This window comes from Cydia amplana, chromosome 13, assembly GCF_948474715.1.
Source record: "Cydia amplana chromosome 13, ilCydAmpl1.1, whole genome shotgun sequence".
NCBI lineage: Eukaryota > Metazoa > Arthropoda > Insecta > Lepidoptera > Tortricidae > Cydia > Cydia amplana.
The window spans coordinates 9,366,378-9,394,150 of NC_086081.1; the positions used below are offsets into that span (position 1 = coordinate 9,366,378).

Consider the following 27,773-nt stretch of genomic DNA (forward strand, 5'->3'; position numbering starts at 1 on the left):
TCATTTTCTGCCTCCGGATCCATTTCAAAGTTTTCATATAAATATTGTTATATTTTGTATGGTCTGCGGAGTATATTTATGTATCGTCTCTTTATTCAAACTTTAGCTAAAAAGTTATACCATTATTAGCTCGAAATAGCATGGTAAAGGTTCAGAGCCATAAATAAATAAAAAAGTACTCAAAAAGAAACATTTTTTTAACCTATTAGGTATATGAATATTTCGCAACTGGACAGGTGGACAGTAAGGCACCAAGCTCCTAAATATACCATGTGTACAACAATTTTCAGTATAAATGAAAAAAAAAACTCATCTTTCATTAAAGAAAGGCAAAAAAAATGGAGCTTAGGGTCTTTTAATTTAATTACAATTAAATTGAATAAGGTGTATATTTTTTAAACACGAAGGTAATAAAAGCGTTACAAGGATTACATATTTTTTATTTGTTTACATTATTCATTTTACGATATTTTTATTCAATGATAGTCGTTGGAGGCACTGACAAATTTCGGAAACCCGGAACTTCGGTTGCTGTAACTTTTAAAATTATATTTATATTTTTGCGTACCCGTTTTCGGCGTTTTATCAGCCGTGATTACTTTCATTAAATATTTATCTTCGGACGTTTCATCGTCGTAGAAACTATTTTTATCATTTCCGTTGTGATCCGCTTGAGACTGCTTCTCGTCGTTTGTTGAAATGTCACCGCTTTTGTCGATTTTTTTAACATCCGCTCTTTTGGAGATGTTTTCTTCTCCTATGCGGCCGCCTGTCATTACCATGAGTTGCGGTTGTTGCATGGCGGTCATGTGGTCCCTCAGGCATTGCTGAAGGATGTGCAAAAAGAACAGAAACGCTAGCAGAGTCAGAGCTGACATAGCTGCATTGCTCTTGTGAATGCCCGCGTGACCGCTGTAAAAAAAATACTGAAAAATTAATTCTTATTTCTAAAAATCGTTTAAGCGGTTGGGCGCACTTTTTTGCTTTTATGACGTTTAGTTGTGAAAACGTTTAAATTTACAAACAGAATTAGGTATACATATTCTACGTCAATTATACTGGCTCCTAGCCTCCTACTCCTTTGAAAACTAATGGAGTGCGAGGATTTATAACGAAGAACGAAACCTTAACGTTGGTCTTGTTTATCTGGACATCGTATTTTTTTTATTTACGTACTAAGTATTTGAAATAAAATTATAAGGGAACAATTTATTCATGTTAATTAATGGTATAAATTGTTCGCTTGTACTTATAATCACGAGATACTAGTTTTAGATACTTGCTAATTAAAATTTGGTTAAAAAAATTTTTTGGCTTATTTGACTTATAAGCCAGCGAGCGGAAAATCACGTAATATTACACACAGAAAAAATATGGCAACCGGCTTCCAAGGGTTCAACGTGATAAAACGAGACATGGGCTTCTATAAAATAAAATTAACACCCAAATTGCCCCCCATTCCACTTTCAGGTTTCAGATCTGACAAAAGCTAAAGTCCAGACATTTTAGGGGTCTGACTGAGCTTTATAAAAAAAAACCGGACAAGTGCGAGTCGGACTCGCCCACCGAAGGTTCCGTACTTTTTAGTATTTGTTGTTATAGCGGCAACAGAAATACATTATCTGTGAAAATTTCAACTGTCTAGCCTATCAAGCCTGGTGACAGACAGACGGACAGAGGAGTCTTAGTAATAGGGTTCCTATTTTGGCCTTTGGGTACCGAACCCTAAAAATGATGTTCTGAGACTTCTGAAGAAACAAAAGAAACCTGTTAAAAATTTAGAATACGTCTGTGAATATAGGTTTCAGTAGTTTTCTGCGTATCTACACTTCTTTTTTATGGGTGCCATTTGCAAAGGTCATGTTATTGAATGTAAAGGAACATGATACATGATACCAGCATTACAACATTTTCACACGGACCTTACTTAAAGTAAATTTGCTATACTAGAGCGTCGGGTAGCGGAATCTTCATTAGCGATAGCCTTTACTGAGGTACTCATGAGAAAAGCTGGGTGGTAAAGCTCGCAACTCACAACATGAAGGCTACGATGGCCCTCAAGAGTTAACTACTAAGAAGAAGATTAAGGAGAACTTACTGTTTAGAATAAGCGACATGTCCGTGCGATGGCTGCGAATGTTCGTACCCGTAGAACACGTGCTGGTCATGGGAAGGCTGCGCGTAGTCGGAATACCTAGCACAAAGTGTATCTCAACTTGTTTGGCATATAGGAAAGGCATATATATAATAACTAACGTTACTCGGAATAATAATGGTTTTTTATGATGATTGATGAGGATTTTCTCAAGGTTGTGCACTAAGTTGACAGCACTTTGTATTCGGGACGTAAAATCTCTAAGTCTTAAAAGTTTAATATCTGCATAGATAAAAACCACACAGAGGTATCAGGTCCTGGCACTTTATAAATTGCTGAACTTTTGCAGAAAATGCTTATTGTTTTCACTATATACATATTTCTATTATTTTGATAGCCGCGTATGGTGAAAATATATTAGCGTTTCTGAAAACTCGCCTAACTTGAGTAACTTGTCACGCATGGCACGTTTTCATAACGATACCCTTTCGCGATCTCTGGTTTGTAAAATGTCTGACGCAATTATATATACGCAGACTACCTACCTATTTCAGCTATGTTTAGGCTGCGGACGATACGTTTTTTGTCTTAAAAGTTGACTACCCTTCGTATACAAAATTACACTACCAGCCGGGCTAGCATATGATTGACGCGACCGCGACAGTATCTCTCGGCGAGATAGACTAGTTAGAAAAAGACGGTTATTCTATCTCGCCGCGAGATATTGTCGCGCCAATCATGTGCTAGGCCTGTACTGTCTGTACTAACCTCTCACTGAGATGTTTCGTCCCGACTCCCATGTGTGACAGCATATCTACCACAGTCATGTCTCCTGCCAGTATTATCAATGTCACACGCGGCTCTCTATGCGGCTGTCAAGGCACTGACGGGATCCGCGTGCGCGCCGGGTGCATTATTATGCTCTAATTCGCGTCAAATTGCCCTCAAGATGTGACAAACGTTAGTGTAGCGGTATCTTAAGTGCTCGATTTTGTTTAGAAATGTAGAATTGTAAATGATTAGACTTGTCAGGAATTGCATTTTTTATATTAAACCTAGCTAACCATTTAACGTCTGATACGATACAGCTTAAACGGAGAGATGATTGTAATCATTAGAAAATTTTAGTACATAATAACTTTGGTAAGCCAGGCGGTATTTAAATTGATCTATTCAAGTAATTATTTATATTATCAACGTTTTATTCAAATGATGGCGTGCTTAAAAATGCCTACCTATTTCTACATTGAAATATAACCTGGGTTGCTTAGTTCATTAGATTTTAGGAAGTATGTGAAAATAAAAGAAAATGTAATAATTTATTATTTTATTATACACACACATGCACACAAGGACGTCCTCAATCATACAACACACATTAAATACATACAAAACCTATTACTAAACTACTCAGTGATATAATTGATTTATATCACACAGATTTTTACATCAGTCGTCATTTATTGAGAAATTGGCGGAACCATAATTATTTAACACATGGTTCATTTGACACTGAACATTATGCCAATTTTTAATAATGCTCAATTAACTAGGTCGTTAAAAAATAAGACCAGTTACAGGTATTCTTTGTTTTCATACTATCTCTACAAATTAACTTCTAGAATAAGTTAAATAAATAATTTAAATAAGTTATTAGAATACTACACTCAACGCGTCTTAGCTTGTGCGATGGGATATGATCGTATCACGCCTTTAAAAATTAGGCATGGCAATCTAAAATTATACCCTTGTGTACATTGTTTCATCGTAAGACAAAAAAATATACATTATGAAATCGAAATGCAGCAAATGCTGCACGATTGCGTTAACTTTCCAAAGCAATAAATAGGAAGTTTCGTTACAGTTAATTTGGATTTTACTTTAAAGGTTTCAAGTTCAAAGTTTTGGACAGTTAAATGATTTGGCGATTTATAATTAATATGGAGTTGGTGTTTGGTTTTAAACTTCGTTGCATTCGAGGTACATCTGGCGGCAGTCGAAGCCACCGCGTCCTCGGCGACCAGCCTCGTAGAAGTCGTCGAAGGTACCACCAGACTGCCTCTCGAGCACGAAACTGGCAGCATAACTGTAAAAAAGTCAGAGGAAAATTATATTCGGAACTGTGATTATTCTTTTTTACTTGAATTTTCCTACCGTCCGGAAATTCGTTAATGTTTCATGAAAATAATAATGGGATCCAAGTTCTACCGAATAAATACTATATTATTTTATTTTTAAAATGTACAAAAATAAAATGAGGTTTTCAACTCGTCTGAACACGGCAAAGGGTGTTCAGACGAGTTGAAACCCCCCTTTTATTTTCGAGGTCATTAAAAAAGGAACAAGAAAAAGAACCGTAGAATGGACAAGTGCGAACTTACGTTCCAAGTTGGCAGAAAACGCTCTTGGGTCCGATATCAGCAGCACACTCATTGTTGGCGTCACAAACATATTTTTGAAGGCATTTGTCGTCGCTTGTGTTGAAGGATCTGACGTAGGTTTTCATCATGGCAATCCCGGCGATGGCGGCGTCGCTGACGGAGTCTTTGCGACCCATGGAACGAGCGGCCAGAGATCGGTGAGAGAACGACGTTTTGAGGGCGTCCAACAGGTTCACTACGATGTTGATGAACTGAAAATAGTACGAATATTTATGCACAATGCCTCGTGGAGAAATGGAAAAGAACATGAGATCAACTTAAAAAATCTTGTTAAATCCAGCGTACCTACTTCCTGGCTTTACCTGATACTACATTGGTTATTTGTATATCAAACTGCACATATTAAAAAGAGAGGAAGGATGGGCCGCGTACCTCTCCAGCCTGTTTTGCCATGGAGGCGACCTGGTCAGGATCTTTTGCACCGAGCACCGTCGACAGTACCGCAGCCAATATACCCTGAAGCAAGCGAGATGCGACACCGGTTCCAATACCATACTTGACTATTTACATTTCAAATGGCAGGAGAACCTCAAGGAAACCATATCCGTTAATAAAATAGGTAAAAATATATTAATTCTTTGAGATTATCCCTGGATGTGAAGGTTGTAGTTATTGTATGTGTATTAGGGTTTCTATAAACTACGCAATGGATACTAAATGACAGTTCTACGGGTGAGAGTAACCTTGCAAGTGCCATTACACTATAACAGTGACCGAAGACAATATCTACAGAAATTATGTTAGTGGATAAGGATATCTATGGCCCATTGTTGTATATTGCGTGATGCTTTAAATAAATGAATTACTCCGGTTAATTGGCAATTATTTTGTGTGTTTGCAAAAAGTAAATCCTGGGTTTTGTACCTGCATGGGAGAGGAGCCGTTGTCGACTTTGTCGATACCGTCGCTGGAAGCGCCTCCGCCGAGGATGGCTGTCAGGATCTTCAGTCCCATCGAGAAGAGGTTAGCCCACGGAGACACAGAGGACGAATCCGTGTCGATACTGTCACTCTTGTTGGGACCAGTGCCGCCGGGGTTGAACAACATTTGCATTATCATTCCTGAAAATGGTTTTATCATTCCTGAAATTTAATCCTTCTTATTATTATGCCTTAACTAAAAACATGCGATTGGACTAACTAGAAGGTCTAGAAGCAAGCGTTTTAAAAATAAAGTAATCAAATCAAATCACCTGGAAGATAACTATACTCCTTACCAAGCATGTTGGACCATGAGAAGCCACCATCGGAGATGGAGTTGTTCTGAATGTCGTCGATGTCATCGAGCGCGACTTTCTTGAGAGCGTTGGGTTTCTCCGCGAATTTCCGCTCCTGCGCCTCTTGCTCGTGTTGAAGAGGCAACGAGTTGCTGTAGTATTGCGGATTTTGTGTTCGGACATGACTTGTTGACTGGAAAAACCATAAAACTAAATCAATACAATTTACCAAAAGTCTTTTAGAAATTAGACTTCTTTGACTTGAACTCGAATAGTTATTTGTTGTACCAGAGGGCAATGTTATTGTTTAACCGCTGGTGCTAATATTGATCAAGCGAAAGATTCCAAAATTGAACTACGAGCGTAGCGAAAGTTTCGATAAACGGAATCTAGAAGCGTTGCGAGGTTTTCAAAGCACGAGGGTTAAACAAATTTTGCCCCCGAGTGAAACACAAAATTTTTCACCATACCAACTCGAAGAAAATATTAACTGTAATGTAAGATATCAAACCAAATTCAAAATTCATTTTAAATATTTACTATCATTCAAAATCATCATTTGAAAGTCAATTCTACTAGCTAACATAAGGAAACAACTCAAAATTAGCATCTGATTACTTCGCCCCACATGTGGATAAAATGCAACTTTGTCATCAAGTTTTTTAACAATCAAGAGTTCAAGAGAGCCTTTACCAGCTGGTGTGGTGATAAAATATAACACCTTACATTGTCTGCGTCTGCACCATTACATTAATAAAAACAAAACAATTTTTGCCAGCCAAAGGCATAATTATTATTATACAATACTTTTTTCATGAATCCGTCTTGCAATTAAATGTTCCAAACATGTTAAGAGTAAGGTAAGTAATAAGAGTAATTTCGTAATCGTAAGTAATTAGGTACTTTTCATACCTGTGAGATGAGGGGAGCGTGGTGCTGCGGGTACGCTATCGTCTGAAGAATCGTCGATGAACTAATCAGGGCTAAAAGTGCCCAGCCTGCGATCTTCTGACTCATCCTGCGGAAAAGGAAAAAATGGTAAGTCATCATTGTAGGTAAGGTAAAGGAAAAGGTAAGTGTGCTCAAATTTGTCTACAAACATTTAAACTTTGCCTATTTAAAAAGGATTTGAGTAAAATAACCTACGTAGAATATTATTTAATTAGGTATACGTTAGCGCAATGGACGTTGTCGATTAGAAAGTGTTCTGATGAGTGATTCGCGCGAATTGATTGCCTGCGTTTGGAGTTGCTTAGAAAGTAGCCCCCTACACTGCCTTAGGTGCATTTTTACGAGGATGCTGACTGTGTCTCTAATTAGAGGATGCCTATTAAACTAATTGGCTAAGTGTGGCTATTACGAGCTAAAAGGCTTGGACGGTTACGTCCAGTTGATGCAGTCTCCGTAAACAAAGTAGGTACAGGTACCTACTTAACTACATATATCTATTTAACGACTTATGCCTACAATTTTAAATAAAAAAATACATTTTTAGCTGATAAGTACGTAATAAAACATTTTATATGTTCTCATAAATTCTAACCCGGTTTTCGTTAACTGTAGGTTGGATGTCACTTATTCCGTCCACCCGTCTCAAATAAGGTGCTAGTTATAAAAATTGACGGAAATTAGTTGTGTTGACTACTTATTAAGCGCTAACGGTCACGAATCGGCCTCTGCGGTCTACTTTCTTTGACCGATAAATGTGAGTGATTTTTCACCTGCTTCGACCGCGTTACTTATGTTGCATCATGCTCATTTTAGTCACTTTGTTGACTTTTTTGAATGCTTTTTTCGTGATGCTGGCTGTTAAATGCATAATAAAAAAAGGTGGTCAATTTCTTGACCTCGATAAACGATTAACCTGTTTTTGCGACAGAATTTTGAGCCTATTCTGTAAATTACTTTTCAATATTGTTACGACGGATTGTCTATAGAATGAACTAGCCTATTTGTCTCGGTTATCAATTGAAAAGCAAATTGCACACGTTGCGCGTTGTGGCTGCGCGCCGGTGGCCGGTGACAGCGCGTCCGTTGAGATTCTCTCCGGAGAAATTTGTTGTCGCTAGTCTTGGCCAGTCGTTGCTTATGTTTTATGTATGCCTTGTTACTATTTACTCGTAAAACCACATACGTACGTGTATTTATTTAGCTACTCCTTAGTTAAGGCGCATTGTTTAGCTACAACCGCTGAGCACACAAAGATCCATTCGTCAACGTAACATAGAAAAGAGCGCAATGCATGTGCATACGAATGCGTACTTTGTTGGGAGAAAGCAGAAAATAAGCAAATGCCTGTACATTTTCTATAATGAACATTTAACATCACCATCAGAAAGTCTGTGCCTTTCGACCCTCTATGCGTTATTGAAAAATTGTAAACGTAAATATGAGAAATCTTTTTTACATACATCTTTGGGAAGTATATGCAGTCGTTATTTTTAAGTATCAGGTGGGCCGCAAATATGTACCTCGCTCTTTGCCCGGGGCGAAGCCGCTTTCTTGCGGTGAAGGGCTTATCGATAGGATTGAAGCACGGGTAGAAATGGCATCGACCCCTTGACCTAGTAACCTGCGCAGGCGACTGAACTTCGCGGTGCATCGCGCGGGAAACGAACCTCACTTTCGATCGACGCGGATCTCGCCAACGGCATACATTCTCGAATGTCTTAGCCGGAGATTCATAATAGCGTCATAGGTTTTCTGTATTACCTATTGATATTTTTACATATTTTGTGCACCAACAAAATTTCACGAGACATAACCTTTTAAATTCAGAGATTACTGTCAAAATGGTAACAGTCGTCACTTACCTACTTTTTTGCCGAAGAAGGATAACTAAGGGTCTCCCCATACTTATCGACGCGGATTCGGCGAAAGCCGATAGTAAACAGCATAAACGGGTAAGGTTCGGTTCGGCTCCACGGCCGACGCGTCGGCGTCTTTTTCGCTCTTATTGCGTGGACATAAAGTTTCATTTCTATTGGCATTGCCGATTCCGCGTCGGTAAGTTTGGGGAGACCCTTATTATGTGATTGCTTCCGTTCATTCTTCATCCTTTCATCCGTTCAGTTATTGAATGAAAAACATATCGTATTGTCCTTTTAAATTATAGAAAAACCGTCTTTAAGAGATAGGTTTTCCAAACAAGTATAATTATATTGTCTAATAACGCAGAACAGCGCAGCAAGGCGCGGCAAACATGGTGATGGGTGAAAGCGACGCGGGCAGGTGGCGTGTGTGCCACCTCCGTGCAAGGTTAACGTTTTTCTAATTTTGGACCTGCAGTTCTGTCTCCCAACAAGCCACTTTCATTGTAAATTCCCCGTGGAAAATATGGTTTCTCTAACAATTTTACACTTGTATCTCTGTATCATACGCCGGTTCTGCTCAGCATTATCTCACGTTCTAAAGAGTGGGCAACGTTCATAAACATTTTTAGAACGTTTTCTCGTTTCCGTGGAGTCGTTTTTTGACTCCTTTTTTCGCCGCTGACTGGTCCAGCGTGCAATCCGCTTTCTAAAACTGCACAATTTAGTAATAGTGCGTGTTCTCGACGCGGATGTGAACGCAAATCAATAAGTCGTAATATGAGTTATATAGGTACCTATATGTTATCATGAACATGATTAACACGAATTATTATGACAGCCAAAATGTTAAATGTATTTAGAATTTTACGTTTTGTATAATTGAAGGGATGTTTACAAAAACAACATAACTGACTACACTGGTTGACACCTGAAACGATTAACAATGTTCTTAAAAAGTGTCAACCGCTCTAAGCAGTTATGTTGTTTTTGTAAACATCCCTTCAATTTTATGCCATGATTGCGTAATCAATAAACATCGATATTTATATATTACTGTGACTTGCTAATCGACAAGTGGGCATGGACAACCATGCCGTGTACCTATTAATTTATTTCTATAAGATTAAAAGTTGAATTTCGAATAAACAAATGGGTAAAACAAAAAAGAAATGAAAAATCGTATTTAATGCAGCTCCTCCTAATAGCGAAGATTAAACTGAAAACTTTGTAATCTTAACTATAATTGAGATTAGCATTACTCGCGAGGAAATTCCGAGGAACCAACGGATAGCACGCGCCTCAGACGGTCTCGCTAGATCGGACGCTATCAGATGCGTGCGCGCTCCTAACCGTATCACGCTCCCGATGTGGATCCAACGGTACCGCTGATTCTAGATGCACATGTTCAATAGCGGCTGACACCTTCACCTACTTGTTAAAATATATAAAAACTATACTCAATCCATTCCGGAAGATGTTCCCTACTCCCTAGCCTAAGTACCTATCTGCTTTATAAGTAACATATTACCTACCGAACTACCTACTTAACATTGGTGCTAGTGGAAGCAGACACGACCAAAAATCACCAATAAGGTGGCTATACAAAAGAAGCCGGTGTATAATTTTTGTATTATAATCATTTCTCTTACCCAACGCTGAATGACAAGATGCCTCTCACGTGGCTACAACTTTCACTAAAGTTTTTTGGGTATGGAACGAGCGGAGTGATTCAGTGCCTGTTTCTTGATGATGACATTAATGCAGTGCGATGTCATCGACACATTTTCAAGTCTAAATGGTTTTTATTAGATACGTATTAATATTAATAGTCAGTGGATTAGTTCCGGGCTCCCACGTCCTGTGTGTGATAGTGGGATTCGGTGCTAAGGATCCTTCTGAGCTCAGAAGGAACTTGCTAGGTTAACTAGCTAGTTAACCTAGCAAATCATCATTGTCTATGAAATAGCTAGTTGGTTTTTCATAGCAATCTTAGGGGCGGCACTTGCATATTCGTTTGTCACGCAACTATAATGGAATTGCCCCCCTACCTACTGTAACCTCCCACTACCTACTTACTTACTTAACTAACCATAATATAAACACCCTCTTTAGATTTACCCTTAGAATATGGCCATGTGATTTAGTCGTGATCGTCTAGTCTAGCGTTAGGACCCCTCGAAGTGAACCGCGGTACCCTAGGTTCTTTAATGAGTATCAGCTAAATTTTGGACTCTGATTTTATTTACAATTACCTGGACTTTGGGAAAAATATATTATGAAATTGGAAGCACATTTATTATGATGTTAACGAGTAACTTACTAGAATAATTTATTAAAATACAGAAATAGTACTGAAAGTTACCAGAATTTATTATTGTAATGTAAATGTTGTTATATTTTACTTCAAATAATGTTATTTAGGTAAATGCAGCATATATGATAATATGAATATAAAAGAAATATATTTGGTAAAATGAGTTTAAAAATGGGGTTGGTAAAAGCCTGCTACAATCTATTAAGCCTCCGGGATAACATATGAGTAGCACTCCTGGGGTAAGCCCATTTACACCCTAGCATTTAATATTATTATCTACCAGCTTCTATACGAAATATGCTACCCATACGCTCGATGCAGGACTGGGGGCTCCTAGTCCAATCAGCAAGGTCAATTGGAACTCCTACCCTACTCTTTAGCCAGACGGGCTATGACCAACACTTCGGAACCTATGCGTACCTAGATGGCTATGGAAAGAAGTGTCAAAGTATCCATCAGTCATCAAAATTACTATTCTTTTTTATTTCAAAAACTAGGGATGCGAATCCCATTTCCTTTCCCCAGAACTAAAATATAAACTGTATTTCTAGTCTTTTAGAAGTATAAACGAAGTACTAAGTTTATTTGTTAAAAATATACTATATTTTATGAGACTGAAATATCAAGATGAGCATTATTTCACTCAAAATTTCCTTTGGATTACTCCTGCCTGCCAAAGGTTCCCTAAAACAGCTAGACGTCGATTTTCTATCTCCGAATAGACTGTGTTCCTAATCCCAGCTTGATATTTAAGATTTTATTGTGTAAATACCTTAGAAACAAGATTATAATACTCAGTACCTCGTCTCTACACCAGAAAACCAGAATTTCATAAATAAAAATAGAGATAAGATTTTACATTAATTATTTTCCCCAAATAAATTAAAATATTGGAAGATTTAAGCAGTTGAAACCCTATACCTATTTACGCACAATTTTAGTTTAGCAAGACCGTAGTTGAAGTCCCTTAAAAAGAGAAATACATCAGTTTTACAGACCAAGACTAAAACGAACTCTAAATTCCGAATAATTAGTGTGTGAATTTACCCTAAACCTACCCTTGTCCCTACTCTAGTATAACCAAAGCACAGTTCGTACTTACCATCGACCTGGTACTTTGGAATATACGCAAGTGTATCCCTACTAAGAAACTGTAAGAGTTCGGCGAGCGATTCCGAGAATGCAACCTAACAGCTCGTGGTCTTGTCTCCCCCCATGGCGGGTTGCACAAAGGCAGGGTGGCAACATGGGTAAGACAGGGCCCTATTATGTATATAAGTGGTATAAATAAATATATTTAATATACGAAGCCTCCAAATACTGTAGATTTCAAATGGGCCCAGATTACTCCGGATGATGCGCACGTGACATCCCCATTATTCATCTAACAGCTGGACATTGGAGAGCTAAGGAGGGAGACGTTTTTCACCTTCTATGTTGGTAAAGAGAAGGTGCCAAGATAACCCTCATCTTGGAGCAAAAAGACTCCTAGACAGCTCACATTTAACACCGCAAGGGGTGAGCTGCCCAGCCGGACAAACAGTCAGTCCAAACAATGATCTGGTTTTTAAAAAAATATAGCAAAAGACCCCATAGTAAAACACTAAAATAACTAGGTTCTATTTTACGAACCAAACTCCTCACAAAATCAAACTAACTAAACACAGAAGTGAAATTCCCGTAAACACCGTTATCTAAGTTAAGTTTTATGACGATATTGTCCCCATAAAACCAAACACAGACACGCTTTCCAAGCCCCTGTTATGCAACGATATTGTCCCTGCATAACGTGACGGCACTTAGAAAACACAGTGTAGAAAACTTCACTATAACACCACACAGTAGCAAAGAATCCCCACAATAGCCCAAGTTCAGTTTTACGACGATATTGTCCCCGTAAAACTAAACACAGACACGCTTTCCAAGTCCCTGCTATGCAACGATATTGTCCCTGCATAACGTGGCGGCACTTAGAAAAACACTGCGTAGGAAACTTCACTATATTTAAATCCCGTACACGGTAACAAAGAATCTCCACAAAAGTCTAAGATCAGCTTTACGACGATATTGTCCCCGCAAAACCAAACACAGACACCATTTCCACGTTTAAATTCACCAGGATAATTCCCGGCAAAAACAAACATAGTAACAGTAGTAGAGGAACTTTGCTCACCGAATATTTAAACGCCCGAGAACCAGAGTCACTGCTAGCCGATGGTTGAAGAATGAATGAATACCGGCGGTCCGCTCCTGCCTTTTATACTCTTTTACTGGCGACATACTGGCGACATAATGGCGACATACTGGCGACATACTGGCGACATAACGGCGACATAATGGCGACACAATGGCGACATAATGGCGACATACTGGCGACACAATGGCGACACAACGGCGACATAATGGCGACATAACGGCGACATAACGGCGACACAATGGCGACATACTGGCGACACAACGGCGACATACTGGCGACATAATGGCGACTGGCGACATACTGGCGACATAATGGCGACATAATGGCGACATAATGGCGACATAATGGCGACACAATGGCGACACAATGGCGACACAATGGCGACATACTGGCGACATACTGGCGACATAACGGCGACATACTGGCGACATACTGGCGACATAATGGCGACATACTGGCGACATAACGGCGACATAATGGCGACATAACGGCGACATACTGGCGACACAATGGCGACATACTGGCGACATAATGGCGACTGGCGACATACTGGCGACATAATGGCGACTGGCGACATACTGGCGACATAATGGCGACATAACGGCGACACAATGGCGACATAACGGCGACATACTGGCGACATAACGGCGACATAACGGCGACATAATGGCGACATACTGGCGACATAACGGCGACATAATGGCGACATAATGGCGACACAACGGTGACATAATGGCGACACAACGGCGACACAACGGCGACACAATGGCGACATACTGGCGACACAATGGCGACATACTGGCGACATAATGGCGACATAATGGCGACACAATGGCGACATAATGGCGACATAATGGCGACATAACGGCGACATACTGAGACAAACATTAATCAGAAAGTACCAGGATACCATGACTGAGGAAGAGGTCATTTGCCCCGTACCTATTAGCGATATGCAACCGACGACCAGTGATTTATCAAGACAAATGTTTACCAAAAGTACCAGGCTACCATAACCGAGGAAGAGGTCAAAAGTCGTAAAGTTCGATGCTACCAAGATCTATCCCTTTCACGCTTGCGTCTTAGAGAAAGACGGAGATATTCTAAATGACGTCTACGCACACATTCACAGGCAATAGTTGGGTAGCCAGTTTGAGTAGACTAAATTAGAATAAAAAGGAACGCTTTATGGCCCCTCTACACGCACGAACCTGCAAGCATTATTTTACTTTGGGATATTTTTAGTCTCTTTCCGAAAAACACTCCTGTGTGGAAGTATTTTACGTTCACCAGTAGCAAACATACTCAAAACATAGCGGGAAGTTTAAAATCTTAGGCGTTTTGGACTGTTTGTATTAACTCTGTACTAGGAGTTCAGACTTCAATACGACCGAACGTCACGCTGTCAATGTCACTGTCATTCTAATGCCAAAAGTTCACATATTTGGGTTAGTTTCAACTGGTGATGGTTATTTTACGCAAGTTATTAATCTAAATAGCAAAAAATTTATAGTGGGTTATATATTTAATGAAACCACAAGTGATGAAATACGAAACGTGCACTTCAAGTTGTAATTGTGACATTATTCATTGGAATCATGCATGAAATACGCGACTGAAAGGGATTTTAGTATTCAAGGTATTTCTTTCTAGTTTGTGTGTTTTGTAATGAACAAATTAGGTTAATGTAATAGGCATACGACCAGTCACACTACTCATTCAGTATGCGTTTCTCCACATGACTTATTCATCCAGGAAAATATTATTAAAGATTTCCTTATAAAATACTAAGCACCTGATGCCTTGGTTTTTTTTTCATGGAGGACAAATAAAGTGCTATGGTCATTGGTGCTATTTAGGACAGACTTTTCAATTGTGATATTCACTAAAATCATCTTATTGGATCGTCTTGTCTCATAATTATGAAATCCCAGGTCGTCCTGGACTAAACTGGACTAGACGCATGACTTGTAACGCCCCTGAGACGCAGGGTTGGTCTCGTACGCTCAACTAAATACCCTTTTCGTAAGTAGGTAAATGCTAAAATTGCATAACTGATTTTCATTTGTCAGCTTTTAGAGTTAAGTGTTCAGTTCTAGTGGTTTTATTGATGACATAAGTCGAGGTGCCTGTTGCTATAAATGGTTATCTATTTACTTGTAGCGTATGTAGAAATTTCAAGGCTTCGATTTTGAATAATTCTGAAGTTAGTACCTATGTATTTTTACCTACAGGCTTTTTTTTCTGGCTCTAATGTTCAGATCGCCTTTATTATGTCTTTATCTTTGACGGTGGTTTAAAAATAACATTTTGTTTGGTCTGAAGTCTTAACTGCGAATTAATAAATAACTTAACCTTATAAATATATAACTAATTCCTAAGCTTAAATTCAAAACCACCAAGGGGCATTGTAGAGTTCTGAATGGAACCTTCAATTTTGTTGATTTCAGTCATACTCAGAAGTCATGAGTCCAGCTCCGGTTTATAATTCAAAATCTCATTACACAACATTAACGCCAGATCTTACAACTTTCATTGGAAGTTTACTGATTCAGATCATGTTTATGAGTATAGTGACTTGAGGAAAACAAAAATGATTACTTACTTAATCACATAATACAATTATTTACTAAACGGTTTTATTTGGCTTGCCCTGATTGTTATTTGTTTGGGTTAAGTTTATTAATTGAAATTCTTCCCCGTTCCTGTTGACGGATTGACGCATAATTTTAAACTTCGACATTCAACTTATGTACATAATTGAAACTTTACCCCCTTCCTTTTGATTTTCCTAACGCATAATTGGAGGCTAAGGCCCACTTGCACCATTCCACTAACCCGGGGTTAACCGGTTAAACTTGGAGTTACCATGGTTACCAGTACAATTTGACACTTGGTAAACGGTTTAACCTTTTAACCCCGGGTTAGTGGGATGGTGCAAGTGGGCCTTAGACAATTAACTATAATATTTCCCCAGATCGCAGGTCTTGATAAGGATCGAATCGCATTTGCACAACAAATCTGTCGCATTCATTTAATCGACAACTATAATTCATTGCTTTAATTTATATCCACACGTTGTACGCCAAAGGAAATGTAAACATTTCTTTGGATAGTTGCAGTGGACGAGTGTGTGAGAAACTACAGGCGGCGGGCACGCAAGCCTGGTTGCTATTGACCATTCCGATCGCAACAGCTTTCCTCGCCACTTTCGACAGCCAGTTCACGTTTCAAGACTTTTAATTACTTGCAGAAACCTGTCACAAGTATCATAATAGCCGTCCGCCGGGCCCATCTACTTGCCTTTTGTTTACAAACGGCGTGAAATGAGAAAGCGAAATAGCCATGATGTAAGGTGTGCATGAATTACGTATACATGTAGGTAGGTAGGTATCTAGGTATGTCAGCAACGACTTAAGAGCCCATCAACGTGCACATTAGCGCCACTGCTAAATAATCGTGATTATTTAAATTTAACGAAAGATATTAAAAAAAAGGGGGCCGCTACGTACTGTATCTTGTATTAAAGTACCTTTTGAATAAATCAAACTAGTTTCTATGTTGCTAGATTCGTCAATCTATGAACTCAAAACAAAAACGGCCGTTTTAACTTTGGACGCATAGTTTGACGAATCCAGCAACATAGAAACTAGTTTGATGTATTCAAAAGGTACTTTAATACAAGGTACAGGACGTAGCGGCCCCCTATTTTAAATATATTTCGTTAAATTGAAATAATCACGATTATTTAGCAGTGTGCATTTTGATGGGATCTTAGTGAGTATTTTTGTCTTTAAAGAATTTCGAAAATATGTACCAACACATATATTATTAAAAATTTAATGATTAAATAAAAGAGAAAATTATCAATCGAATTAAATGAACGGTAAATTTAATTTCCAATTAATACAAGATGGAGCCTTAAAGCTTGAAGGCTTGAAGTTGCATGCAGAATTGAAGACAATTGTTCAATGATTACACCATAGAGGGTTGATTTCAAAAGTAATATAATAAAAGGATTGTTAAAAAAGTTAAGTTTCGCGTCGGTATGTCATAATAAAATTTACCGAACAAATCCAAGTCGCACGACATTCAATAAAATAATGTATTCATATTATGTAATTTGTGTAAAGTTGCCCAAGACGCTATTGCCTTCCCGTATTGTTTCAACCCGTGTCCAATCCACGGCTGGGGCATAATGTGTGACGACCATTTTCTTATTTTGGAAAGTGAAGGTTTTTATTTACATGACTAAAACGGATAGTGAAAAGATCGTGGACGAGAACTAAAGTGCCTTAATTGTTGTGCCGAAGTTCATTGTTTTGACAGGTATTGGGATGAACACTGTTCCCCTTCCTACCTACTCCATAGTTTCTTTTGTTTTCACCCCAAGTTGTCATTAAGTTAATAGGTCTGTTTGAACAGGTATACAATGCTTTGGAGAAAGTTGTCATTTTAATAGTTTAGGTAATAATTTCCGCCCTAATAAGTAGTGCTGCAGAAATATAAGACAAATCGAAATAAAATGATAATCAAATGTGGATAAACTGGAGCCTTTACTAAGAAAATTTCCACGAGATATAATTAAATATATAATAATTCGGTTTATTACCTGCTTATCCCTGCTAAATACTAACATAAGTACGAGTAATTTCAATTTTAAAGATGTTACATTCGAATTCTGGCGTACTAACCTAATGGACTTAATCACTATGGAACATGTACTTTATTTTATTACGCTTAATTTTACGGCTATCGTCACCTGTCATCTGACGTGTTTAGCTACCTTATGTGTCTGCTAATAAATACCTAGCTAAGGACTAACTAAGAGAACCTTGTACTTAGTATTATGTGTTAATTTTCTAAGATAGACTTGAAAAATGGTCCTGAAAACGATACTATATGTTCTGTATATTCAAAATCTAGGCTTTAACTTTATTTCAGTTAGTTTATGTCAAACATTAAATAAAGCTCAGTCTAATTGTATATATGAATTACAAACAACTCAAAATTATTTTAAATGTTAGCAAACACACACTCGTCCCTGGTGTTTCCTACATACAAGTACAACATAATCATATGATTATTCAAAAGTTCAAAATGTTTCCTAATCCACAAATATTTTTTTTTTCATACACAGGTCATTTTAATAATTCATATTCACAGGTATCACATCACACCTTAAATTTTGATAACAATTTAGATCACGTGGTCACATCGAGTGATGCGTTCAGTCCCGTTAAACTTTCACACTTGCCATTGCACTGTCCAAGCCAAAAACACGACTTACCTTTATCTGGTTCCGGTACTGGCAATCACTGAATCACTGATACACTGTCTTCCACGATGTAGATTATCACTGGTGAAAGTGCGTGTTGCTCTGGCGCGAGTTTGACTTGCAATGAGTGTTGCGCCTTGAACTTCACTATATATATAAGGTGACCCAGTTACGGCGGCGGCGGCTAACTGTTCTAGTCGTCTGTCTGCCCTTATGTCCAACCTGTTCATCCCGTTGGCTGGACTCGGACTCGGACCTTCTCAAGGACACCTATCAACCTGCGCGCGCGCTCCCGAAAGCTGGCGTTCGATAAAAAAACAATGCTCGCGCCTGCGCTTCAAGCGGTCATATTAACATACCAAACATTCCCATGATTGCCTGGTAGTTACTTCATCCTCAAGTGCAAGACAAATTTCAACCGGCAACTCAGCAATACCTACTATATACCTACTAATTAATGCATAGTGTTGGATGCAGCCTACCAGAGATGTGAAAAATACTTTATAAAAAGTATTGAAATACAAAATACAAATACTTCCTTGATATACTATTTCAAATGCAAAATACAAAATAGTTTTTGAATTTGTATTTAAAATACAAAATACGAAATAGGTATTTTCAAAATACTTTTTAAAAATACAAATACTTTGCGATAAACGGTACTCTGAATAGTGAATACCTAGTCTGAATTAAAAAGTATTACTCAGAATATCCGAATTGAAAAGACTCTCTTCATTCTTTGAAAACAGTGTGTCAATCAGTCCTCTATCTAAAGTGCAAATTTCTAGTTGTTTGCTCATATTAACCGGAAGGATGGATGGATGATGGTTTATAACGGACAATTTTTAAAAGCATTAATTTAGATTTGTAATGTTTTACAGCTAGTATAATGCCTCTCCTTAGTGTGATGAAAACGTCTCGTTTGTGCAGAAAAGTTTCATCAGGGCAGAAAAGTTTGTTCTCCTGAGTACCTTAAAACCCTCGCAACACTCAAGATTCCACTTTTTTAACCACTCGCTACGCTTGTGGTCATGTGCGACGTTACTAAACAGATTCAACAGTATGAGAGAGTTGCCAGGATTGTAACATCAGAAGAGATTGTAACTCCTACCTACATTACCTACTATAAAGTATTTTGTATTTTGAAAATAGAAAATAGGTCCCAAAAACTATTTCAAATAAAATACAAAATAGTTTTCTTCAAAAGGTATTTAAATACAAAATACAAAATAGGTATTTTGCATTTAGTATTTGCATTTTAAATACAAGTATTTCAAATAAGTCACATCTCTGCAGCCTACAGAACAAAAACATATAATAGGGATGATGACACATGTTGAATTTTATAACAAAATCTAGTAAAATAGATAGCAAACGAGCAACTTATCACAATAATGTGGATATTAAAATAAAATATTGAAAAATTACAAAAATACAGGACCAGAAAGTTTCAAAATTTAAGTTTTTTTTACTTCAAAAAACGATAAAAGTAAGGGTACCATTCGATTCCTTACATTTCATCCAAAAAAATATTGTACAGCAACTATATACATAAACGCAATATTTCACCGACAAAAACGCAATTTTCTTGTTTTGTCCATACTACAAGATGGGCTCCCAGAGACCTTGACGTCACGGCCTCTGGCCGTTTTGTATAGGGCGTTTCGCGAGTGAAGTGCGACTGTCGGCCTTTGACTACAATTTCTGACTTTTGTGTTACTTTAATGCAATGGGTCCCATATACAATCTATTTGATCCTGTATATTATTTCGATACTAGATAAAACTAATCCATTTCCCGATTTTTCATTCAAATTTGTGCAGTATTTAAATCTACAGTTAAATTTGTTTTAAGACGAAATGGTATATCTCAAATAGTGTTATCGTTTTCATATATATTTTGTACCGATAATTCAATAATTTACATAAATATGGATTACCTTATGTAATTCTTTTTAATACTCATTTAGCAGTGAAAATCGTTGACAATTTTTAAGAACTGTTTCTCATTTTATAGATAGACCCGTAATTATGCCAAAAAATATATTAAAATTATTATTTCATTAACTTTAAATAAGAAATCGAGTTTAATTAGAATAATTAGTTTAGTGTTTAAATTTCGCAGTCCAGGGATGTTGCGAATATCCGCAATAGGTAATTACGTGTACAAAAGGTAGAGATTTCATTTACCTACTGTCGAGGTCAGACTAACGTAAAATCTGTACCTCCCTAGATTTGGCTTTTATAGAGTTAGATATTTCGAGGGGTTCGAGGTTTTGAATAGAAAAAAGAAAGTGATGGTTAATCAATTTAAGAATTGATTGAGAATTGATTTTGACCTTTTCCTATTAAAAAAATATAGATAGGTACATACTTTACCTCCAACATAATTATTAAATTATTTTAATTATTCAAACCGCATATTTTCAAATTTGTATCCCGACATTTCTGCCTATATTTTTTCGCTATTGTAATTTGTAATTAAATATTTTCTTATGTATGTTTCACTTGTTACAGGTATAATCCGGTGAACAAGGTAATCTATCCAATAAGACCCTTGGTTATGGTAAGAGAACAATTCATTGACCCATTCCGAGTAAGTATTGCATATAAGTACCATGTTGTATGTACGAAAGTGGATATGGGGTTAACGAACTAAATATACCTCTTTAACTGGTGTTTACGTTTAAACCGACAAAAATGTGCAGGTTACGACTTTCGACTAAATACGAGTACCTATAGTAAATTCTTAAAAGTAAGTAAGTCGATTTGAGGTAGGTATAACTAAATTATTTTTATTTATCCATATGAATTCTACTCTATGTTGATGTTAATATATGTAGTAGGTAATAGGTTTGCATTAAAAAACGAGCAAAACCCCCAGTTACATATCAACTTGGATATGTTCGTGTTAAGATAAACCGTTATATCGTCGTAATTGTTGGTTTTTGCGATTCAGCTATTGTAAAAGGAAGTTACGTGAACCAGAGGCGGGTAATACTAATGGTCATATTACCGGAGCGATCGTAATGTTCGTGCCTTGAAGTTGTTATTTCTGGGGTTTAACACGTCTGTTAAAGGTGATAGACATTGTTCAGTTCAGACATTTACTGCCGGAGTGGTTTCACTGTCGCTATATTTTTTTTTATTAACCTTTCTTATGTGTGATGTGGTTTAAAATCGTGGGTTCAAGCTTGAGTCGTACAGTATAGAGCAGAAAAAAATGTTCTAAATAAATGCTAATAATATTACTGACAGTTTTGGGCAAGATCCTTATCATACCTACACGAAAGAAACGACGTATTCGAAAGCTTAAGTATATCAAGTAAGAAGTTAAAAATGTAATATATAAATTAGTACAAATTCACCCCGCAACTTCCTTCCTTACCAACCGCCTGAGATAAGTGGTACTGGAACCTATACTATAGATAGGTACCTACATACTTGCTGATTTTTGGATGTCATGGTTTAAATTAGATTTGCCAGGTCCCATTTGTTTATGAAAGCTAGATCCGGACAAAATGTTCACCTTTTCCCAGAGAGCGCTGATCGGAAACAAAAGCACCGGCTCCACAGTCAGTGGGTCACTGTTCCCACGACGGGCTATCATTTCACACCCATCATTTCTTTGTGCAGTGTGCGGACAATTACTAGTTACACGTTGTATGTATGGCTAGATGATAATCTCGATCTATTTAATTTACAAGTATAGAAGGTAGAATCCTGTAGAAGTGGTATACGCTTGCCTCCGTGATCCGTGAGGGACAAAACATAGTCAATGCGACACTATGATTGGTCGAATTTATTTGTTGTTCGAGTTCATTTGTGCCTATTCTTAATCTAAAGGATAAGTATGTTTATCCTACCATTAATAATTTTATATTTCAATCAATCAAAGGTCATACAACGTGATGTATTAGTCTTCTTTACCTCCCAGTTCCTGGTGTGTACTATTTTGTGTTATTTGTCAAAATTTCGAAGAAACCCACATTTTTATTTAGTAAAGACATCACATAAACTTCAATAATAACATTCTTGTATTTAATGTTGAAGTGTTTGCTCTTATCAGTTTTGGCAATAAAGTACACAAGAACAGCTTGACTCGATGCTGCATGTACAGTATCTACAATTCTACACCCACCATACGAGTAGGTCGTATGTTTTTAAATAAAAGTCGCCATGCATGCGCTTTATTGTCTCAATTGGGTGAAAGTTCGGGGTAATGCGTGCCGACAAAGCTTGTGATTCGCGTAATAGCATGCAAATCTATCGTAATTCCACCTAATACAACATGCTTGTCCGTAATAAGCTTCTCTTTCACAGGTTTTCCAATGCAGTTGGATGTGTGTGAAGTTGTGGGCTGCGCGGGCACATTGGATAAATAAAACCGTGAGTACGATCAATACTCGTTTGATGTTTTCTTTTTGCGTACAACTTTGTAATTGCCTAGAGCCGGACCTAGCTAGCCCTGTGTGGCAATGTCATCATCAATTCAAATTTCTATGAAAATATGACGTTTGTTCCCTCACTTCGTTCTGGTGAAGTCGGTGCAAAGTTAGCTTAACCGGACTTTACATTTACACATAATTTCGTCTAGTCTGTGCAATGTGAGAAAGAGCAGCATGATAAATTGATGAATAATAGGCTAATTACACTTACTTACTATTGTATAATAGCGCTTAATTTGTGTAAGTAAGAAAGTTACATCCTCTTGTTGTTTTGTTGAGTGTTTTTTCTTGTAAATGGAAAAGAAAATAAAAACAATAAACGTCTCAAAACAAATTGACGTAGTATAATTTACACATCCTCTCCCTAACAAGGTTACTTTCAGTCATTAACAAATAATGTTTGTACATATCGATTCTTAAACAGAACGGCAAAGGAAAGTCAATCCCAAAGATACAAGGAAACATAAATACTTTCGCTACGACCGAAGTGCGTATAATAATATGTACAATGAAAGGAAAAAAAGACAACTCTCGCATAATTTAAAAGTCAAACGAGAATGTAGTTACAAAGATGACCTTAATGTTAAAGTTTTAGATTCCATTACTGCACGCACGCTACAGTGAGATGAGATGTTGCGAATGTTATTTCTGTACACGACCGTATACCTTCTACGCAAAGGTACGGACACAAAATGAGTCATAATATATCACTTTCTTTCGAGGTTTTCCGTCTAGCACCAAAATAGTAATTAATTATACAATCAGTTGGCAGTCACGGCAAATTGATACTTGTCGTACGTCTTTGTTTACATTTTACATGTCTGTCATAGTACCTAGGTAGGTGATGATCGCTATAAAAGTGCGTTGTTGTAAAGGACAAAATTTAACTAGTTTAAAAGCTGGTCATTTCTTTGGAAAAACCCAATGTCTTAAAAGGGTTTCCTTAAACTGGAAATACCAGATAAGATTTTTTTTCTCAACAGCTTTATTTTCTTTGAATAATACCTGTTGGCATCGGCTGATTTGTTTTATGTTTGATACTTTGTTATAGGTAAAATAACTCTTGGCCCGGTTCCTATTGTTTCGTCACATGAATATTATGATCTATCTAACAAAACGATGTTTTTCTAAGGAATTCAAACTCTTCTTAATAGACAGTATTCCTAAATTAACCTATTCTCTCTAATTAATCTATTCTAGTAAATGAATAGGAACCATAAAACCAACGATAATTAGAGACGCGCGTTTGTCCCGCTTGTAGTAGAAACCACAGGGTGCTGGTGTGTTGAGGCCAAGGCCTTTTTGGGGGAGGTGGGGAGACGCATGCGGGAGAGGGGTTTGGATCCTCGCTCTGGGTTCTTCCTGATGCAAAGGTTATCCATCGCGGTTCAGCGTGGCAACGCAGCGAGCGTGATGGGCACTTTTGCATCGGGGGGGGGGTCGCGGAGCGATTTTATCGGCTAGTTAAATTTAGTCTAAGTGTAATTTGTGTTTTATTTTTTAAGTTTTCGTTTAGATCGTATGTTTTTTTTAAGTTACTTTGATGTGTAAATCTGTAAATCTGACATAATAAAGTTATTTCGATTCGGACGATAATTATATTATAAACTACCTATTACTTATAAAGTTAAGAAGATTCAACCATAAATATATTCCTTTGGAAACTCAATTTCCTAATGTGAACCTCATAAATGGTAGACAATTCGTTACAAAAGCTTTAACTGTTCAGCTATTTTAAAATCAGACAGTTAAGGGTTATACTCGACCAACCGGTTAGTAATGGGCATTAATATGGGTGGACCAACGTCAACGAACTGCGTACGACCCTGGAAGGACCGATAACTTTCTTGAGTTGCGTTGAAAAGAAAGTGACTTAGGGACTCATTAAACGTGTTGGCCTCCCGCTGGGAGAGGTGTTTCATTCACCCGTTGGTATCAATTGATGTATAGTTTTACTGGGTTGGAAATTAATCATGACATTCATGACCCCACAAGAAGATAGACGAATGAATACTGATACACATCAAGATAATTTTGATATATTTAAGTATACCTGAAAATAAATAGGTAGGTAAGAGGGCAGAAATCTGCTGCTGAAGCTCCGTAAGGTCTATTTGCAAGCAACACTCCTAATATATTTTCGAAGATATTAAAGTAGGGATGGGTTTTAGTATATGATCGAACTATGCTGGGAATGCTACATGCGGATGAATTTCAAAGCCAGAAGTTGATCTCTAATATTCACAACACAATTTTCAGGATCAGAATGATAACGGATACATAATTGAAATGCATAATAGCAAAGTTCCATTCGATCTCAATCCATGTACTTACTTGGCTCCAACGTGATCTTCAGGTTAACAAACCTGTAACAATTTGAAGTGAAAATAACCTGCGCTTACAGAATGTTCGTCGCCGGTGGTTCTGGGTTATTCTCGGTCTTGACATACAGAGATTTTCAGATAAATACGAGTACATACACCTATGCGTTGCTTGTAAAGAGTAGGTTGGTTGTCAGGTATTTTGTGCTACCACACTGCACTTTAAAAAACGAACTTAAAGAAATGTATGTAATAACTAACGCGCTTGACAATAAAGGTGTCATGGAAATAATGGCAAAATAGGTAGAAGTGTTCAGAAGTTTATAAGGGCGGTCTAAGCTATTTGAGCTATTTCAAATTACTTTTGCCAAACTTGAGGGTACTGCTCGAATGGCAATAGTTATGAAGAAAAGTGTTCCAAGAATGGCCCATCGTGGGTCCGGTAATATTTGTCAATTTGCATGTGGTAGTAACTGTAAAGTTGGAATGTGAGTTCCACTCGCCTACTTCTCTCCTCTACTGATCTAAATACACACACATTTACCTTATTGCTTGGTCGGTTTTAATGTTAACTAGATTACTTAGCACTTGCCGCGACCATTTGAATGCCATGCGTTTATGCTCTATGATTGACTGGTTGTGGTCGACTTGTCAAGATAGTATGAACACGTTGTGGCTGTGTTTAAATATTCCGCTAGCCCCTCCTACAGTTGGTCAGTGCATGATAATGTTAACAATTAGAGAAAAGTGTTTAAAACAGCTATAGAGATGGGCCATCTCAAATGGCGGGCCACGAGCTTGGTATACTTAAGTAATATCTATATTTATGCAAAGTTTTAACTCCAAGTGGATAGCAACTAAATAAATTTATCAAATTCAGTGACACAAAATTTGACCAAATTCACCATAAACTTTAAGTCACGGCTATGAAATTAACTCGCTCGGCAACTGATTAGTGATATTAGTATTCGCGTTCCGTGAAAAATCATAAGATTAAAATAATTATTGCAGGTAGCACCTAGGTAGGTACTTTTCACTTCTATGAGAACTATGTTCGCTATAAAATGGGAGAGCCACAATATACCTACATATAGGCCAAACCCACCGCCTGAATATCAGTTTGGCGACTTTGGCGGTAATTAAACACATTGTCGGTAGCACTAGCAGTCAGCATCAATAGTAGAGGATGAAACAACGCGCCAAAAGTATCTGCCACCCTGAACCTGGGCCTTGGTTTCGTTTGCATAATATGTATGTACGCGAATGCTCTAAGTAGGTAAGCACCAATGCCTTTTCGTCGGAATAAGAAGAAAATAAACCTCAAACTGAAATATAATTCAATTTTAATGGGCTTAACAAGCTTCTAAGATAGCCCACTTTTAACCGGAACTGGAATCGGCACAAGCAGTCATTCGACCTCATAGTGGTTTCATAGCTAACCGCAAAGGGCGGGTCTGACAGATTGGTTCAACTTGTTCCACAAGTATGGGGTCAAAAGCGCTAGTAATAGTAAAAACTGTCGAGCCGTTAGTATATTCATGTTATGCCCTTAACTTTCTCGGCAGCTTCTATAATCAGCCAGTTTAAACTTGGAGTCGTAAGAGGTACGGGGATGCCTTCGTTTATATAAATAGGTGCCTAAGGTCATGTGGGGAAGGACAAACATAGTTTTTTTTACTCGGGGCACGAATAACAGTATGAGGTTTCCCTACAAGTCCCTTGCCCCATCTGACCTTATATCTGTAGTTACACCTTTTGAGTAGATACAGGCTTCAGTCAGTGAAATCGCCCCGGTAGAAATCTTTAAACTAAGAAACATCCAGTAATATAATTAAACATCCACAGTTATAACGTGCTACTCCATACTTGAAGTCGTGCTAGATGTATGAAGTCGCGTGCGAGCAAGTCATGCTAGATGTTCGTGGTAAGTATGGTGTTCAAAGTTAAGTTTTTTTATAGGTTTGTATTAGGTACCTATTATACACATTTGTAGAAAAGCTGGATGGGTCTTCGAACTGAATTAGCAATCTAGTAAAAATATTATTATGAAGCTTATGAAATGCTATTTACGATTATTTTATAGATGGGTTTACGAGTTACTTTGCACGGTTACCTAGTTAATAGTACCTAATTCATGACACAAGAATTCTTCATTTTCTTACCCGGATATAATTTTCTAAGAAGGTCTACGCAACTTAGTCGCTGGTAGGTATTTTATAATAAAATTAGAGGTAAACAAACTGAGTTGCTGTGTGGGTCAGTGGGCCAGCTTTCGTTCTTGTCGCTAATATCGTCCTTGCCGCATTCTGTGGCGTTCGAGTGGGGGTAAGGAAGGATTGGGTATGAATTTTGATTGGATCACCTGCTGCGTTACTGTATTTATTGTACTTGTACCTGCTAATTGACTTTCCTTAGAATTTAATCGTCTCTCCGTGGTAGGTACATGAACGAAATTAGGGTATCGACTTATCGATCTCGACAACAGTACCACGGATCGGATTAGCAAAATACATGATTAGGAAAAGAATAGGTTATAATAAAGCATTTTATTTAGATAAAGCTCAAATCGCAAAATGTAAAATATGAACTGTCATATACCTACCAAGAAAAATAATTTAATAAATAGTGAAAATAGTTTGAAAAATCAGGAA

The 27,773-nt window shown here is 37.6% G+C and overlaps 2 protein-coding genes across 6 annotated transcripts; both read right to left on the reverse strand.

The window, feature by feature from the left end:
• Positions 1-442: 442 nt before the first annotated feature.
• Positions 443-3,120, reverse strand: LOC134653273 (uncharacterized). Its single transcript, XM_063508598.1, has 3 exons — positions 2,864-3,120; positions 2,099-2,194; positions 443-912 (listed from the first exon to the last, which is right to left on the reverse strand). The coding sequence occupies exons 1-3, from the start codon at positions 2,920-2,922 to the stop codon at positions 477-479; spliced, it is 591 nt and encodes a 196-aa protein (XP_063364668.1). The 5' UTR covers positions 2,923-3,120; the 3' UTR covers positions 443-476.
• A 295-nt stretch (positions 3,121-3,415) lies between these two features.
• Positions 3,416-18,621, reverse strand: LOC134653469 (uncharacterized). 5 transcript variants are annotated; one of them, XM_063508832.1, is made up of 7 exons: positions 18,367-18,621; positions 6,665-6,770; positions 5,729-5,945; positions 5,401-5,597; positions 4,909-4,992; positions 4,477-4,727; positions 3,416-4,181 (listed from the first exon to the last, which is right to left on the reverse strand). In XM_063508832.1, the coding sequence occupies exons 2-7, from the start codon at positions 6,767-6,769 to the stop codon at positions 4,055-4,057; spliced, it is 981 nt and encodes a 326-aa protein (XP_063364902.1). In that variant the 5' UTR covers position 6,770; positions 18,367-18,621; the 3' UTR covers positions 3,416-4,054. The 5 variants fall into 5 exon arrangements, with proteins under 5 accessions (XP_063364902.1, XP_063364903.1, XP_063364904.1 ...); XM_063508833.1 differs by having other exon boundaries at positions 5,401-5,618; positions 5,753-5,945; positions 18,367-18,620; XM_063508834.1 differs by having other exon boundaries at positions 5,753-5,945; positions 18,367-18,619.
• Between the last annotated feature and the right edge of the window lie 9,152 nt (positions 18,622-27,773).

What these genes read in the sequence shown, in the direction of transcription:
- LOC134653273 (XM_063508598.1), bottom strand. Translation starts at nt 2,922, where the DNA reads ATGACTGTGGTAGATATGCTGTCACACATGGGAGTCGGGACGAAACAT. An exon ending in ACGAAACATCTCAGTGAGAG is followed by an intron (nt 2,195 to 2,863) that starts GTTAGTACAGAC and finishes ACTTTGTGCTAG; the next exon opens with GTATTCCGACTACGCGCAGC. An exon ending in CATGTCGCTTATTCTAAACA is followed by an intron (nt 913 to 2,098) that starts GTAAGTTCTCCT and finishes TTTTTTTTACAG; the next exon opens with CGGTCACGCGGGCATTCACA.
- LOC134653469 (XM_063508832.1), bottom strand. Translation starts at nt 6,769, where the DNA reads ATGAGTCAGAAGATCGCAGGCTGGGCACTTTTAGCCCTGATTAGTTCA. An exon ending in ACGGCTCCTCTCCCATGCAG is followed by an intron (nt 4,993 to 5,400) that starts GTACAAAACCCA and finishes CGCTTGCTTCAG; the next exon opens with GGTATATTGGCTGCGGTACT. An exon ending in TGGCAAAACAGGCTGGAGAG is followed by an intron (nt 4,728 to 4,908) that starts GTACGCGGCCCA and finishes TACTATTTTCAG; the next exon opens with TTCATCAACATCGTAGTGAA.